The sequence below is a fragment of the Rattus norvegicus genome, chromosome 10, assembly GCF_021556685.1.
Source record: "Rattus norvegicus strain SHRSP/BbbUtx chromosome 10, alternate assembly SHRSP_T2T, whole genome shotgun sequence".
Classification (NCBI taxonomy): domain Eukaryota; kingdom Metazoa; phylum Chordata; class Mammalia; order Rodentia; family Muridae; genus Rattus; species Rattus norvegicus.
The window spans coordinates 20107563-20123354 of NC_141543.1; the positions used below are offsets into that span (position 1 = coordinate 20107563).

The following is a 15792-nucleotide window of genomic DNA, read 5'->3' on the forward strand; positions in this document are numbered from 1 at the left end:
AATGAGGACCCATGTAGGAACTAAAGTCCTTGCCAGCGAGAACCGCAGAAGCAGCTTGTGTGGTGTCCGCAGCCTGTTTATTCTCACAGGAACACAGTGTTGCAAAGCCCTTGGGGAGCCAGTAGGCTGCCCCTGGTCTGCTATCCTAGCATCCCCATCCGAGTATAGGAAAGACTGAGTAGCTGTCTCTTGTCTACTCTTGAGGCCCTGGACAGAGAGCACAAAGTTCTGCTCTCAGGAGGCACATCTTGGGCCCCATATCCCAGCCCCAGTTCTGTCAGTTCAAAGCTGTTATGTCCCATGGCACAGGCTCCCCAGCATTTTTAGCTGACCACTTAGCCTGGCCAAGGTTTAAGTAACAGTGGGGTCATATTGATAGGAGCCTACTTCATGCATATAGGGACCAAGCAAACGGCCCCCACTAAAGCCCAGGGGTGCGGACTCTGCTCCTCAGAGGTCTTCCCTTCTTCCAGTGCTGATGGCCGAGGCTCCATTCGGGCCCCTGTGGAGACTCCTCAGGGCTGTGGAGAGCAACTGGACAGGAGCTTGTCTTTGAGTCTCTCCAGGAGCAGCAAAGACCTTACTGCCAGCTCCCTGCAGTCCTCATCCACATCCCTCTCAGCCACATCTGCCAAAGTAGAAATAGAGAACACATGAGTGACAGGGCAGAGCCAGTTAGATCATGTCTGTCCCTCCACACTTCCTCACGGGCCACCGAGAGACCTCTCTCTGAGGTCCCACCACAGAGATCCAGCTCCACAGGAGGGAACAGACAGGTCAGGTGCATAGTTCAGCAGCCCAAGCACTGACCTGGATAAAACAAGTCAGAGATTAGAACCTGGGGGATTTAGCACATGACCCTGAGAAGAACCTGGCCTTGCCCAAGATGGCTGACAGCACGGGGAACTTGGGGAATAATGGTCAGGACCTTCTGCGACTAATCATCAGAAAGAGAAAAAGTAGAAGATACACAGGCCCAGGCGTACCTAGGAGTCCTGTGAAAGCCACAGTCTGGCCCTGTCTCTGGGTCAGTCACAGAGCCTGTCGGAAGCTGGGGCTCTGGATGTGTACTTCCCAGTGGGTCCCAGAACAGTCGTGAGGCTTGGGGTGAAGAGTCAGTGTCTGCAACTGACTTTTAAGAAAAGATGCAGAGGGTTGGGGATTTAGCTCAGTGGTAGAGCGCTTGCCTAGCAAGCGCAAGGCCCTGGGTTCGGTCCCCAGCTCCGAAAAAAAGAAAAAAAAAAAAAAAAAAAAAAGAAAAGATGCAGAGAGGTAGAACAAAGAGTGGCAGATACTCCAGAGTGGTTCTAGATGGAAACCTCAGCATTCGCTACTGCCACATAACCTGTCTGGATTTGACTTTAAATCAGTCTCAGTATGTAGACCTGGCTGGCCTAGCACCCACTATGTAGACCAGCTTAACCCTGAACTCATAGAGCTCCATCTGTCTCTGCTTCCCAAGTACTGGGATTAAAGGTGTGTGCTGTTGTGTCTGGATTTGAATTTGGGAGCTTTCTGAGTTTCTGTTGAGAGCCAGGTAGTAATCACTAAAGACACAGGTTAATCACTGTCCCCTGGTTCCCCACACTCATGTTGTCACAGCTGTCAGAGCGGAAACAGGACAGGCCTACTCAGACTGGCTGGCCTAGCCCCATCTACTCCAGCCACTCCACACCTGGTGTCACTGTTCCAGTCCAGACACTAACCTGCCAACCAGGATCTGGCTTCCAGTAGCTCATCTGGCAGGTCCCTCAACAGCCGCTCTGTAGGTACACTGAGGAGGACAGAGGACACAGCAGACAGCAAGCCCCGGCGGACATAACTACCAATCAAGAGGGTGGGGAAAGGTGAGGTCGGTATGGCTCTGTGAATGGAGCCCCAACTGGCCTACAGGAAGGACCTCCCCCTTGTACCGAGTCCAGCAGGCCAACTACCACAGAGCTCACTCCAGCCCTGTCTGAGCCCCTCAGGCATGGCTGACTACTTGTTAGGAAATGTCAGGCATGCTGCCTTGGAGACACAATGCTGCCCTTAGCCCCATGGGTCACTCACATGTCAACGTGGAAGCGAAGGGCCCATACAAACTCCAGCAGGGCCTTACCCATAGGCACAGCCACCTAGAAGTCAGCACAGGGATGGCTGGTGAGGGTTGCTACGTTCATTCCCAACATGTGCCTCAAAGACAGGATGCCACTGTGTCAGGGCTCGCCTCTGAGTGGGGATGCATCAGTGTCTCAGGGAGCTTTGTACAGACTGCCCATAAGGCCACAGGCAGGGGAAGATGTCTTCTGAGGTCCAGAGCTCACGTCTATGCCCTTGATCATCCTGTACTGCCCACAGATAGGGGATGGACGAGCCGTGCAGAGCTCAGGTCCTGTCTTGTGAGCACTGGAGTTTATTCCTACAGCCACACTGCTATGAAACTATGTGGCAGGGCTTTTAGTTCCCATTCCCAACTCACTGTGGTGTTAACAGCCAGGTACATCAGGGACGCTAAGGTGTGGGTCAGTCTTCCGAGTACCAACTGATCGTCTCCTAAAAGGTCGAAGGTCACCAGAGGCCTACAACATAGAGTTGAGTGAGTGGAGCACCCCAAAACCTAATGTTGGCTAAGAAGAGCCCAGAATGAGCGTTACGACAGAAACCCAAACCCTTGGAGGTTCGCATAGTCTTCCTCCCACCTTCACACCCTGGGCTAACACGGCAAAGGACAGCCCCAAGGGGAAGGCATGTCCACGGCTCAGCACACCAGGTGCTGCCAGGCACAAGTCAGGCCCCGAGTCAAGGTCACACCCTATGCTGTCACCGAAATCTCACAGGCTAAGCATGGGACGAGACTCAGCTGCAGAGATGAGAGGAGGTAGGCAACGGGTGAGCAGCAGGCCAGCAGCACTGACAGCATCGCCGTAAACCCAAGATCAAAGAACACTGTGATGATTATACCCTCACCATAAGACTCAATAGCAAAAGGACTTTCCAGAATATTCCACACCATTTAACTCAAGCCCACACTTAGACCTTACTATGTCACAACTACTATTCACAGGAGTGTGTCCAAAGTTCCAGAAACTTCACCTGTCAAAGTGCTGTAGGAGGGGGAAGAAGAAATATCCAGCCACGGAGTTGAATTCATTGGGGACGCCTGACACCTCCCTCCGAGGACAGCCCTGTCAAGCACACAGCATTAGTCAAGGTACAATGCTACCACCATTAGGTGCAGTTGTACAGCCCACTTAGGCTTGCCCTGGCCGCCCTGGGTCAGGACCCTGTGGAGAGGGCACTTAGTCTCAGGCTACTGTGGTTTGACAGCAAAGAGTTCCAACCCTTCACATTCACACCTAGATGGTCCTCACCACAGGATGATCTGTGCATGGTGGCAAACCAAATAGCCTGGTCTCCAGCCCAGACACCATAGTCCCAGGGTAATTTTTTGTTTGTTTGTTTGTTTGTTTCTGATGTGGCACTCCTGAGACCTGAGTCTTCACTGCCATGTTTTAAAATCGTGTTGGTCTGACACGCTTCAGTTTGTACATAAACTTGTGCTCGAAGGAGCACCAACACTGGAGCTGACCCTGACTGAGTTCCCTTCAGTCAGCCAACACTAGAGCTGCAGCAGATCTCAACCTGTGGGTCACCAGCCCTTCCGGGTTGCAGATCAAACATCCTGCATATCAGATATTTGCATTACAACTCAACAGTAGCAAAGTTACAGTTATGAAGTAGCAATAAAATAACCTGACGGTTGGAGGTCATGACACATAGGACCTGGACAGTCCTGTTACCTTGGAGAACCTCCTCGTCTTGCTTCTGATCCGCTCCTCCACAACTACCTGCCAGTCAGGCTGAGAAATAGCCAGTGCTGGTGAACGCGAGGTGCCCGAAGCAGGGGAACTGTGCTGGGAGAGTCTCTGGAGGCTCCTTGGCCGAGACAGTGCCTGGGCAGCAAGAACGAGAACCTAGGAGAAAAGACTCAGTGAGCAGGGACTAGAGAGATGGCCAAAGAGGTTCAGAGCCCTCACTGCCCCGCTGAGGACTCAGGTTTGCTTCCCAACACCTACGCCTTTTCTGGTTTCCACAGGCAGCTCACACATATAGTGCACTAACGTACATACAGACAAAACACTCATACACATAAAATAGTAACTGAAATGTTGACAGAAGACTCAAGAGTATGTGTGTCTGGGGAAGGATGCTCTTCAAAAGGTGGGTGAGTAGCCAGGTATCCGCAAAGCTCGGCAGCCTGGAAGATACCCAGGCACAGGAAGAATACGTTCTGTTTATCCTATAATGATAAATGTCATGTTGTATGAAAATATACCAATATAGAATACACATCAGAACTGGTTAAGACGTAGTGGTTAAGGATGCCCAGTGTCCTTGTAGAGGACCGGAGTTCAGTTCCCACCACCAGTGTTGGATGGCTCTCAACCACCTGTAAGTCCAACTCCAAGGAATCCAACACCCTCTTCCGGCCTCCACAGCACTACACACAGCATGCGCATACTCACAGACACACGGTCATATGAATATGAACCATGCAAACAGGGACACAGGGACACACACACACACACAATAAATAAAACCCATTTTAAAGCCACACAAATAAAAGAATTGCTTCGGCCTCTCGCATTCCAAGTAAGCACGGGGTGATCTTCGGCTGCAGTCCGTGCAGGTCAATTTCCCAATTTAGTGCAGCCTAGGCCTGACAGGGCATGGGTCAGGGTCACTTACATCCAGGATGTCCATGCGCTGCCGGAGGCTATAGTTCAGGCCATAGAACTGTGAGGTCAGATACTTGGCTACCTGGGTAGACAAAGGAGAAGCCACTGTGCTAAAGTCACAGACTACCCAAGGGCCCGATCGGGGCCTAGAATGGGGCCACCAGGGTTTCTGATGCTCCTGGTCTGGCTAGGACCTACCTGCTCCGGGTCTGTGACTGTGACAGCCACCAGAGCCCTCTGGCGCAGCTGCTCAAACTCTGCTACACAGGTCTTCTCTTCCAGGTGCAGTAGCACCTTGGCCAGCTCCACGCTTACCTGCACAGGGACAGGAGTCAAGATGCCTTCAGCCCAATACGCCCAGCCAGCAATCCAGTGCCACCCTCTAAGATCTAGGATACAGATGCCACAGGAGAACTGCCACCCCAGAAGTTCCCAACCTCCCCACATACCCTGACACATCCTCTTACTGCTCACCTCCCGAGTGGCCTGGGGGTTCCTATACACCAGGCCCTCAAGCACCTTTAGGGAAGCCTCCCAGCGTTCTATGTCCTCAGATGTAGTCAAGGCTGCACAGAACCCAGACAAGCCTCAGTACGGCTCCAGTATGCCCAGAGCGCCAAAATGAGGACTGGCAGTAACTCTAGGACAAGGGGAAGTGAGGCCAAACCCCGGGATCCGTCAAACCAAGCTATTGTGGGGTAAGCACAATGACCCGACCTCAGCAAAGCCCACCTTCCACACAGTCTCGGATATACAGGGGCTCCTTGCTGCTCTTCAGCTCTTTGTCCCCTGACATGTCGTAGGGGATGAACTCATCATCACTGTGGTAAGACAAACAGACAGTGTCTGTCCATCCTGGTCAGGACCTAGAATCATTTTTGTTTCCTCGGCGGTAAGGCCTGAAGATTCTAAAATTCCCTCCCAGGAACCTGACAGCTGCAGGAGATGGCTACACGGAAAGGTAGCACCCTGGCCCTGCCCAAGCTCCTGCTTCAGACTGGCAGGAAGGTGAGGAGGACCGGGATTAGCACCTTCCTACGCATGGTCAACTCACCCCACATGTGAACAGAAAGTCACCCTCAGTCAATCTTTGGACCCACAGAGACCAAGGATTCCCTGCCCTACCTGTCAAGCTCTGAGTCAGAGCCCTGTGGCTGAGCTGGGTGGACATCACTCTCCATGGTCTTTTCTGGTGTCTCTACAGGAGGCTCTGTGGCAACAGGAGCTGGGGATGGGCCTCTAGCAGACAAGCAGCAGCAGGGTCATCCAGGAGAGCCTTGAGCACCACATTTCCCAGAGAGGCTTCTATTATCTGCCTAGACAAGCCCCCTTAACTTTTGTGGGGGCTGGGAATGAAGAGGCCCTCACCGTGCCTCCAAGGAGCAGTCACTCGCAGGCCCTGGAGCAGCCAAAGCCAGCAACTCTCGGCTCATCTCATCGTCTTCGTACTGTTGCAGATACACTGGAGTCAGTGGTGCCCACAGGCTTCCAATGCCACCTCCTCACCGACAAGCAGCCCAAGCCGACCCTCCTCTCATGCCACCTGATCTCACTTCACAGCTTGGCCAACACAACCACCTTTCCTGAAGCAACTTCTGAATGCCCACCTCGAGCTAAGCACGGTGCTAGGTGTGCCTAAAAGCCACGTCGTCCTCCTTCGAGACTGAGACCCATGAATGCTGACGCACCCAAAGATGTGTCACTCAGCAGAGGCTACATCTACAGGCTCACAGTGAAGCCATGCAGGGCCCAACACAGTCAAGGCCTTCGCTATCCAACCTGGCAGTGCCCATGCCCATTAGTGATCAGTAGAGGCTGACACGCCCTACCCACTGCCAGCCCAGAGCAGCCCCCACTGTCCCCTGGACTCAGAGTACCCAGGTCCAGCAGACCAACCCCAAGCATGGATCCTTCTCTTCTGTCTAACCAAGCCAGGAACATACCACATTATCACAGACTTGGCCTTGACCACGCACAAACCCATGCTCACTCCCACCCACCAAGAGTTGGAGTTAGTTAGAACTGCCCCATGCATGAAGCCTTGGCCCTTCACATGCCCAGCCTAGGGTAGGCCTCAATCCTAGATCCCGGAAAGGTGAGGTACTAGACGTGCTGCTATATCAGCAGAGGTAACCCGGGGCCCTGTCACCAAGAGGACATAGAGAAGACAGCCTGCTCACTTGGAATTTCAGGGGAGGCCCCTCGGGGTGGATCCTGGAGCTGATGACTTCGGCCACAACCATGCCCAAGCGACGCACAGGGGGTAGGCTGCTGTCCAGGCGGCACTTCACACCTGCCATCATGCTGGCCAGCAATTCTTAAAGCAGCAGACATGAATCCTAAAGGGCTCCTCCAAGTGTTAGGGGGTAGGGTGTGCCCATGCCACAGCCTGCTTACCATCCCGGACGTCCTGCAGCTCCGACTCCCCGAGGTGTGCCATGCACACAAGGATGGCCTTGCTGATGTAACACTGTTGCTCCAGGGGTGCGTGCCGGACGGCACTGCTGCTGCCCCAGGTCTCCAGCAGCTCCTTAAGCACCTGGCAAACAGCAGGGCCCCAGCCCATTCAGGCAGCAGCCTACACCTCAGCCACCCAAGTCTCAGGCCAGAGCCTACTGCTGTCCTAAGGGTCTCGAGGGAAAGGAAAGCTGGACCCCTGCCCTCCCCATCACTTGACAGTCCCCTGACTGTCCCCTTCTTCCTGGAATACCACGGGCTTGGAGGGATGAGTGACGCTCACCTGTATGAGGAGTGGCCGACGCTGACTGTCTAAAGCCAAGTACCCCAGCAGGCTCTGCACCATGGGTGTCTACAACAAAAGTGGAGTCCTGTCTACCAGGCAGAGACTGCTCCCAAGAAGAATGGGATGGAATGGAGCCGTCGAGCTCCGGCCTCCCACAAACCAGACAGCAGCTCTCACTTCCACCTCGGTACTGCCAGTTCCAGCTGATAAGTTTTATACTTTCCATTTCAGCCAAACTGAAACCCAGTGGGTTATCTGTCAGATTTCAGACCTTAAGGCTCTTGTGGTAGAGGACACCCTCAGTCCTGGGTTTCTCAGCCCACATACATACTGGCACGCTGTGCTCTCCACGACGACTCTTGGACATCGCCCTTTTGTAAGGCGTCTGAACCTAGAGTCTTATCGTGTGTGTATGTAAGTGTGTGCAGGTGCCACAGAGGCCAGAAGAGTGTGTCAGATCCCATGGAGCTAGAGTCCAAGCATTTGTAGGCTTCCCTACGTGGGTACTAGGAACTAAGCCAGGGTTCTCCACAGAACACTCAGTGCTCTTAACCCCTGAGCCATCTCTCCTCTTTGCAGTTTTTTAAGACAGGGTCTCACAATGTTGGCTGTGCCGGCATCAAACATGGCAATTATGCCTCCACCGCTCTCATGCTAGAATAGAGGCACGGACCACCAGGGCCACCCCTCGCTCATTCACGCTTCCTTTACCTTCCATATTCCATGACTGAGGTAGCGAATCCCCTGTCACCTCCTGCTCTCACACAGAACACTGCCATGGCAGATCCCCAGTTGACCGTGCTTTTTCTGGCTTAAGCATCTTTTTTTTTTTTTTTTTTTTTTTTTTGGTTCTTTTTTTCGGAGCTGGGGATTGAACCCTGGGCCTTGCGCTTCCTAGGCAAGCGCTCTACCACTGAGCTAAATCCCCAACCCCTGGCTTAAGCATCTTGATCGAACAGTGTACGGTAAACTGTCAGCTAGTCTCTTTGTATGTGTGTGTGCACGTGTGTACGCACTGTGGAAGTGTATGTATTAAGTACGTGGGTTGTGTGTGTAGTCACATGAACATGTGCGTGCATACATGTATGTGGAACCTTGGGTGTCATACCTTAGGAGACATCCAACTTGTTTTGGAGACAAATTCTCTCTCTCATGTAGCCCTGGCTGTCCTACAACTTGCTCTGTAGACCGGGCTGGACTGGAACTTAGAGACCCACCTGCCTCTGCCTCCCAAGCTCACTGGTGAATGGGAACAGCCTCATACATTTTAATCCTCGGTCCCCAGCTGGCAGACATGTTTGGGAAGCATGTGGCCTTGTTGGAAGAAGTGTTTCACTAAGGGACTGACTTTGGTCTCTAAAGACTCCATTCTTAGGTTCCTCCTCCCTCTCTCTGCTCCTACTTTCAGATCAAGATACAAGCTCTCAGCCGTGGCTGCACCCATCGCCTAGCTCGGACACTGTAGACCCGAATTGACCCTCTGAAACTATAAGCCCATACGAAACATTGACTCTTACATTGTTGCCTTGGCCACGGTGTCCCTCCAACCTTTGTTTTTCAAGACAGGGTTTCTCTCTGTAGCCCTGGCTATCCCAGAACTTGCTCTGTAGACCAGGCTGTCCTTGAACTTATTAAGAGATCTACCTGCTTCTGCCTCCCGACTACTGGGATTAGAAGTATGCACCACCATTCCTGGCTTGGAAATAGGGTCTCAGTGGGAACTGGGACTCACCCCCATCTGTCTCTGCCTCTCCAGCCCTGGGATGACAGGCATGTGCCGCCATGCCCTGCATTTTATGCAGATTCAAGGGGGCTTAAACTCGGCCCCCTTGATTACACGTCAAGAACTATGTGAACCAAGCTGTCTCCCTAATCCCAAAAGGTGCCCCTCTCACAACGATCTCTATATCCACCGCCCTGCCATCCAGGAGCGACTGTACAAAGTTTACTCTGGCATTTGAAGTTCTCAGTTGGAGGTGTTATTCCACTGACCGGCTTATGACCTGACCGCTTAGAACAGAATGCTGGACTCATTCATCAGGGTTCTGTGGGGATCAGCTCTGCCTTTGTTTACATCTCGGCACTGCCCACCTGCCCTCGTGAAGGATGGCCAGGTTATTAAAGTGACTCCATCCCTTCCTTCACCTGCACACTTCAGCTGCGCCAGCTCCCAGCTCAGGTGACTGGGGGGACTCTCCGAGACTCCTGCCCGAGTGTCCCTGCATGCAGTAGGTAGGAGTTACTTCAGCTTCACCTTGTCTCCTCATATCCTGATCCTTCTCACAGGAGCCAGAGAGAGTCCATCTCTCCTCAGATTCTCCACTCACCCACCAGACAACCTGGCCTTACCTGCTGTCCTCTTGCTCTCTGGCCACCAGGGGGACCCAATACCGGCTCAGGCCAATCTGGACAGCCAACCAGCTAGCTCTCTGGTATTCCAGTTCTCAGAGGCCTCTGGCCTATGCTCTCAAATCCTCTCAGAGCCAGGCCTTCTATCCAAGCCATACTCCTGTCCTGTCTGCCTCTTGGTATCAACACCAAGAGATTAAAGGCGTGTGCCACCAAGCCGGGCCCCTTTCCCCACTGTTAATAACAGTTCTTCCCATGACTTGGAAAGCACATAGACTCCCCCCGTCCCAGCCTTCTCACTGTGTGCTGGTACTGCAGGAACAGAAGCTTCCGGGTCATCACAAACCGTGCTTTCTTATTCTTCACCACCAGGTTCCCTAGTAGTCGTGACAGGACTTCAGGCCTGTGAGGCAGGGGCAGAAGGAACTCGAATCACAAGTCGGCCTTAAAAGACAAGGAAAGGGCTGGAGAGATGGCTCAGCGGTTAAGAGCACCCCACTGCTCTTCCAGAGGTCCTGAGTTCAATTCCCAGCAACCACATGGTGGCTCACAACCATCTATAATCAGGTCTGGTGCCCTCTTCTGGTGTATCTGAAGACAGCTACAGTGTACTTATATATAATACATGAATAAATAAATCTTTAAAACAAACAAAAAAAAAAGACAAGGAAAAACAAACAGTACGGTACCCTGTGCTCTGCCTCCTGCTCGCTCTGAGACTCTAGGCTAGCCCTTCTACAACCTGAGTCTGTCCTTAATCTTTCTCCTTCCCAGAATGAGTGTGAACATCCATGGGAAGCCTGGACCCCCACATCAGAGCTGAGAGGACCAGCCCAACAAGGGGATGGGGGGTGGGGGGATCACAAATACTGGCCAGCCTCAAAGTGTGATGCTGAGAGGTGGACTACCCCATCGGTGTAGGGCACGGGTTCTAGTACGGCACCCAGAATAGCTGCAGAGGGAACGGCACCAATGATGAGTCTACCCTGCAACCCCGCTGCTTACCTGGGAGCGGCCTCTACAAGTCCTGTCAGCACGGCCTCCACTGCCCGGTCAGGCACTTGCTCCACCAGGCGCCAGCACACCCGTTGCCACAGACAGCTGTCCTGGGTGAGCACTGTCAGCTGGGGCACCAGCACACCCAGGATCTCTTCTGAGGGGACACAGAGGCCCTGGGTTTCAGGAGCCACCCTCAGCGGGAAGCCAATGGAGGCGCCCGGTACCCACAGACCCACAGGTTCACAGACATGGGCAAGCCCAGAGACATCACCGAACCAGAGTCAGACCCAAGTGAGGGAATCCCACTGAAGGCAAGAGTCCACTTACATATCACTGTTTGGGACGTACGATGATTCCCCACCCTCCTCTATAGAAGGTGGAAGGGGTCAGGCACTACTCACTCTTTCGCCCCTGGATGCACACCTTCCCCAGAACTTGAGACACAAAGGAGACAGAGCAGTCTAGACCACCTGAAACAGAAAGCAAGACTGCAAAATAAGTCGGCAGGACATCTGACCACGCACAGTGACCTTAAGCTTAGTGGCCAAGCCAGCAGCGGAAATTCCTTGGAACAGATGTGCATTTCAATCTAACATGAGAGAAAATCCAGTAATAATGTGCTTTAAAAGTACTGCACACAATACACACAAGCTGAGTGCTGATGGCACACGCCTTTAGTCCAAAGCTTGGTTGACAGAGATAGGTGGATCTCTGAATTCATCACAGGCCTGGCCTACAGAATGAGTTCTAGGACAGAGAGAAACCCAGAGAGGGGTTGGGGATTTAGCTCAGTGGTAGAGTGCTTGCCTAGCAAGTGCAAGGCCTGGGTTCGGTCCCCAGCTCCCGGGGAAAAAAAAAAGAAAAGAAAGAGAAACCCCGTTTCAGAAACAAATCAAAACAAAACAAAACAACATCATCGCACATCATCTCAATGACAATGACCCTACCTACATCACTGAGGAGGCACCAGATGCGGCCTGGACTAGGAGCCGACTACTGACTCAGAACTGGGCTCTAACCACCACAGCAGCCACTGCCCACAAGGCCTGTCTCCTTGGTAAAGAAGGAGCCATGAGGAGGTCAAGAACAAAGAGGAGATGGGGTGGCAGCCTCCCACAAGTAGAGCTGAGATGATTGATGGTGCCTGTTAGAAAACAGACATGCCAAACACACCATGACAGAGGATGGGAACTTAGGCTTCAAGGACAGAATCCAAGTGCCACTAAGAATAGAGTGAGACCCTGTCTGTCTCAAAAGCGAGACAAAACAAAACAGACCAGAAAGACCAGGTTGAGGCCATGCCAAAACTCCAGTGGACCAGCTTCTTCTGGGGTCACATGGGTAAAGGACACAGGAGCCCTCAGGTGCTGGGCTGAGGAATGAAAACATAGCTAGGAGCAGAGGGAGAGAAGGCAGCCAGAGTAGCTCCCGTTAGGCTGGGGTATGGTTCTAAGTGGCATGTGACAGGCACAAGAAGGAAGGCAGGGACACTTTAGGAAGAGGCACGGGCTCGTCAGTCAATCTCACAGGCCTGTATCTGACAACCCAGGAATCATGATGGCCCTTCCCAATTCCACTCTTGGGATATGTTCCAGGGAGAACCAGTAGTAATGTTCCAGAGAGGGCAGGGCTAACCTTTGACACCTACGGGGTGGTTCCTAGAAGTCTGTGGTGACAGCAGTCCCCAGAGTGCCGGACATGCGTGTGAAAAGCATCCGCCCTGAGAGCCAAGAACAGTCAGCACTCAAAACACCACCGAAGATACGTGGAAGTGAACCTCAGTAAACAAGGACGGTTTCTCAGAAATACAAGTGACTGGGCGGGAAAAGCAGGCCTTGGTGACTTTGCCTAACATTCAGCTAAGAACCAAAGGGTCCTAGGGTCGGAGTTAACTCCCCAAGATCAAGACCCAAAAGAGAGATGAAACTCTGTCAGGCGATACAAGAGGGTCTGGAACGGGGCAGCCTCTAACCTACCTGACAGCACTTTCCTGACTCTTCAGGGCCCACAGGCTTCGAGAAGAGGAGGGAGAATGATAAAGGCCAGGAGAGATGTCGAGGCAGGGTGCTCACCTTGGAGAAAGTTCACGGCCGCCTTTAGTGCCCGCATGACCTCCAGGCCCAGCAGAGGGAAGTAATTCTGGGGGAAGAACTGGGTCAGGTTGTCCCGCTGGAGACGGTTGCCCAGGAGATCTGGTAAGCCCACGACTTTGCTGAGCAGCGTCTCCTGGAACAGGGGGAAGCTGGGCTTTGTCTGCGGCCGACACTGCTCCTCCATGAGAGCGGCCACTCTGCCGGCGTGCAGAAATGTGTCCAGCAGCCGAGCCATCTTCATCAGACGGAAGCTAGGGCTAAAGAACCGCGAGTGTATTGGGCAGAGCCCTCGATCGCTCCCTACTAGTGCTCCCTTCTGGCCATAAAGAATCAGTCCCAGAGCTAGGGAGATGGCTCACTTAGTGAAAATAAGCCCTGTAAGCATGAACCTAAGCTTCATTCCCATAAAACACATGAAAAAAATCCAGGTCAGCTGGGCAGTGGTGGCCCACGTGCAGTACTCAGAAAGCAGAGGCAGGTGGGGTTCCAGGCCAGCCTGAACTTGTTCCAGCACAGCCAGGGCTACAGCAAGAAACCCTGTCTCAAACAACAAAAGCAACACCAACAAAGCCAAGTGAGACAAGCAACAAGCACGGTGGCACATAGCTTAATCCCAGCATACAAGAGGCAAAAGCAGGAGAGTGTCAGTGAGTTCAAAGCCTATATAGTGAGTTTCAGGGACAGTCTGGTCTATTTAGTGAGACCCCATCTCAACCCCCTCATTCCTCTACCAAAAAAAAAAAAAAAAAAAAAGCCAGGGGGTGACAAGAGCATGAAGCTCCAGCCCTGAGGATACAAAGACAAGTGGATGCCTGAAACTCCACGGCCAGACAACCCAGCCTAACTGACAACCTCCCAACAGATAAGAGACCCCATTTCAAAAAACAAGAAGCTAGGCATGGTGGTGCATGCCTTTAATTCTGGCATCCTGGAGGCAGAGGGTGGAGAATCTCTGAGTTCAAGGCTGGGACAGCCAGAGCCTCATCATAGAGAGATCTTGCTTCAAAAAGAACAAAACAAAACATACCAAAAAGGACTAGTCCCGATGACTTCATAAGTATTTACATCTGCTCGCCAGCTAAAAAACACTTAGTTCCCCCGATGACTAGCCAGTTACGTGTAGGATGTCCCAGACCCTGCAGATACACACCACTCCCTCCCCAGAAGAGGATGGCACGAGACTGGCTACCTTTCTGGTATCAGCTGGAGACAGTGCAGACTCTATGAGCCGCTGATCTGCTCTTGCTATCTGCAATGTGAATTTTGCTCTTCCTCCCAGCCCTTAACAAGAAGGAGTGAGGCCAGGCTAAGATGCTGGGTCCTTCCCTTTTCAGAGCTGGGCACAGCTACACTCAGTTTTAAGGTATTGGGACCCTTCTCAGAACTTAAGTGTCCTGTTGCTCATAAACTGCTCACCCAGCAGTGCTCTCAATGGCTTCCATCAGCACCAGGAAGGCTTGGTCTGGCGGGCCGTCCAGGAAAAAGCTCTCCCAAAGCTGCTCCAGCTGGCCATCGGGAGATAGCTCCAGCCAGCCTGGACTGAGCTTGCTGACCAGACATCTGAGGACGGCTGAGAAGTGGACGGTGGCAAACTCCTCCTTCTCCTCAGGAAGAACTGGATCCTCGGTTCTACCGAGGTATCGCTTCAGAGTCCCCAGGGTAGAAAGGATATGGCCAGCATCCTCTGAGGATGAAAGGGTGTGAATGGCTTCCTGGACGGTGAGCCTGACAGCAGACAGTGCTGGGTCCATCCTGCAGGACAGGGCTGAGAGTCCGAGAAAAGTATGTTTGAGTGTCAAGAATTCTTCCCATGGCACCCACGAAGTTAAGGAAGGAAGCAGGAGGGTTGGCTCCAAATCTCAGAAACCCCAACATCCCTCTTCTGCACTTCCAAGAGCTTCACTGACAATCTCACTCACGCTATCCCGTACTTCTCCAGGTTTCCCGCCTCCCCGAGGATTTCCTGCCTCCCCGATGCCCTGTGGCTGTCAAACTCGCTGATACTTGGATGAGTGAGTGGCTTTCCAGGTTGCAGTAACTACAACTCCAGCGTCTGCAGCTCCAGGTTAGCACCCAGCCCCCTAAACACGAGCAGGGAAACTGGCCATTCTGCAAGGCCGTCACCACTGCAGACCCGACTGCACCAACCATTCACTCCTACAGGGTTCCTCTGGCCAGCATGCTTCAGAGTCAAGGCTACATGCTCCCTCTTGCGCGCCACTGATTCGCCACAGCACCAGGACCACGCGCCAGATTCAGTGTCAGCGGAAGGCAGCCTTGAGTCCAAGTCGCAGACCTCACGCGAAACTTACAGGAATATTTAGAATTTCTGGGGCCAATACCTACTTATGGCTAGGGACTAACCAGCGGCGCGCCGACGCGCTGGTGACTGCAGCATCTGCGCCTGCGCAAGAGGAAGAGGCGTGGCCTAATAGCCTAGAGTGGGCAAGGCTGAGGGCGGGACTCGGGTAGGTGTGTCCGTTCTTTCTGTCCCTCTGTGGTTGCTCTCTGTTTTCCTTAATTCTGGAGGGACTCTCCCCAGCACACTGCCTCCTACGCTGCCTTGGGTCCTATGACTTTCCACTCTAGACCACTAGGCAACTGGCTAGACGTCCTGAGGGAAACAGAATAAGGAAGCCAGGAACAGCGAATATGGACAAGTTGTAACGCTGATGTATGCTGTGGTACACATGGCTACATCGGTTAATTGGAAACACTTGAACCGCGTCTAAACTACCCTAAATGAAACACCAGTAGCTGAGTAACCTCCCAGGGGTCCTGGCTGTCGTCTGAACTTAGCAGTATGAAACATTCCATCATGGCAGAACTTTTTTTGACCATCCTGATCTGGAAGATACATTGAGGGAGCAACATTTCAGCGGGACTG

General features: G+C 52.7%; 1 protein-coding gene across 4 annotated transcripts; it reads right to left on the reverse strand.

The window, feature by feature from the left end:
• Positions 1-58: 58 nt before the first annotated feature.
• Positions 59-15298, reverse strand: Telo2 (telomere maintenance 2). Of its 4 annotated transcripts, none has more exons than XM_087571506.1 (21): positions 15054-15298; positions 14322-14670; positions 12885-13162; positions 11214-11282; positions 10819-10963; positions 10114-10216; positions 7462-7530; positions 7119-7260; positions 6902-7038; positions 6090-6169; positions 5847-5960; positions 5454-5542; positions 5196-5287; positions 4920-5036; positions 4732-4803; positions 3783-3956; positions 3076-3167; positions 2462-2561; positions 2053-2117; positions 1707-1822; positions 59-628 (listed from the first exon to the last, which is right to left on the reverse strand). In XM_087571506.1, the coding sequence occupies exons 2-21, from the start codon at positions 14654-14656 to the stop codon at positions 516-518; spliced, it is 2502 nt and encodes an 833-aa protein (XP_087427632.1). In that variant the 5' UTR covers positions 14657-14670; positions 15054-15298; the 3' UTR covers positions 59-515.
• Between the last annotated feature and the right edge of the window lie 494 nt (positions 15299-15792).

Bases quoted from the DNA above. Each gene is read 5' to 3' on its own strand.
- Telo2 (XM_087571505.1), bottom strand. From the start codon at position 14,656: ATGGACCCAGCACTGTCTGCTGTCAGGCTCACCGTCCAGGAAGCCATT. The intron at 7,039-7,118 runs GTAAGCAGGCTG...TGCTGCTTTAAG, and splicing joins GCTGCAGGACGTCCGGGATG to AATTGCTGGCCAGCATGATG. The intron at 4,800-4,915 runs GTCCTAGCCAGA...CTACCCAGGTAG, and splicing joins CACAGACCCGGAGCAGGTAG to CCAAGTATCTGACCTCACAG.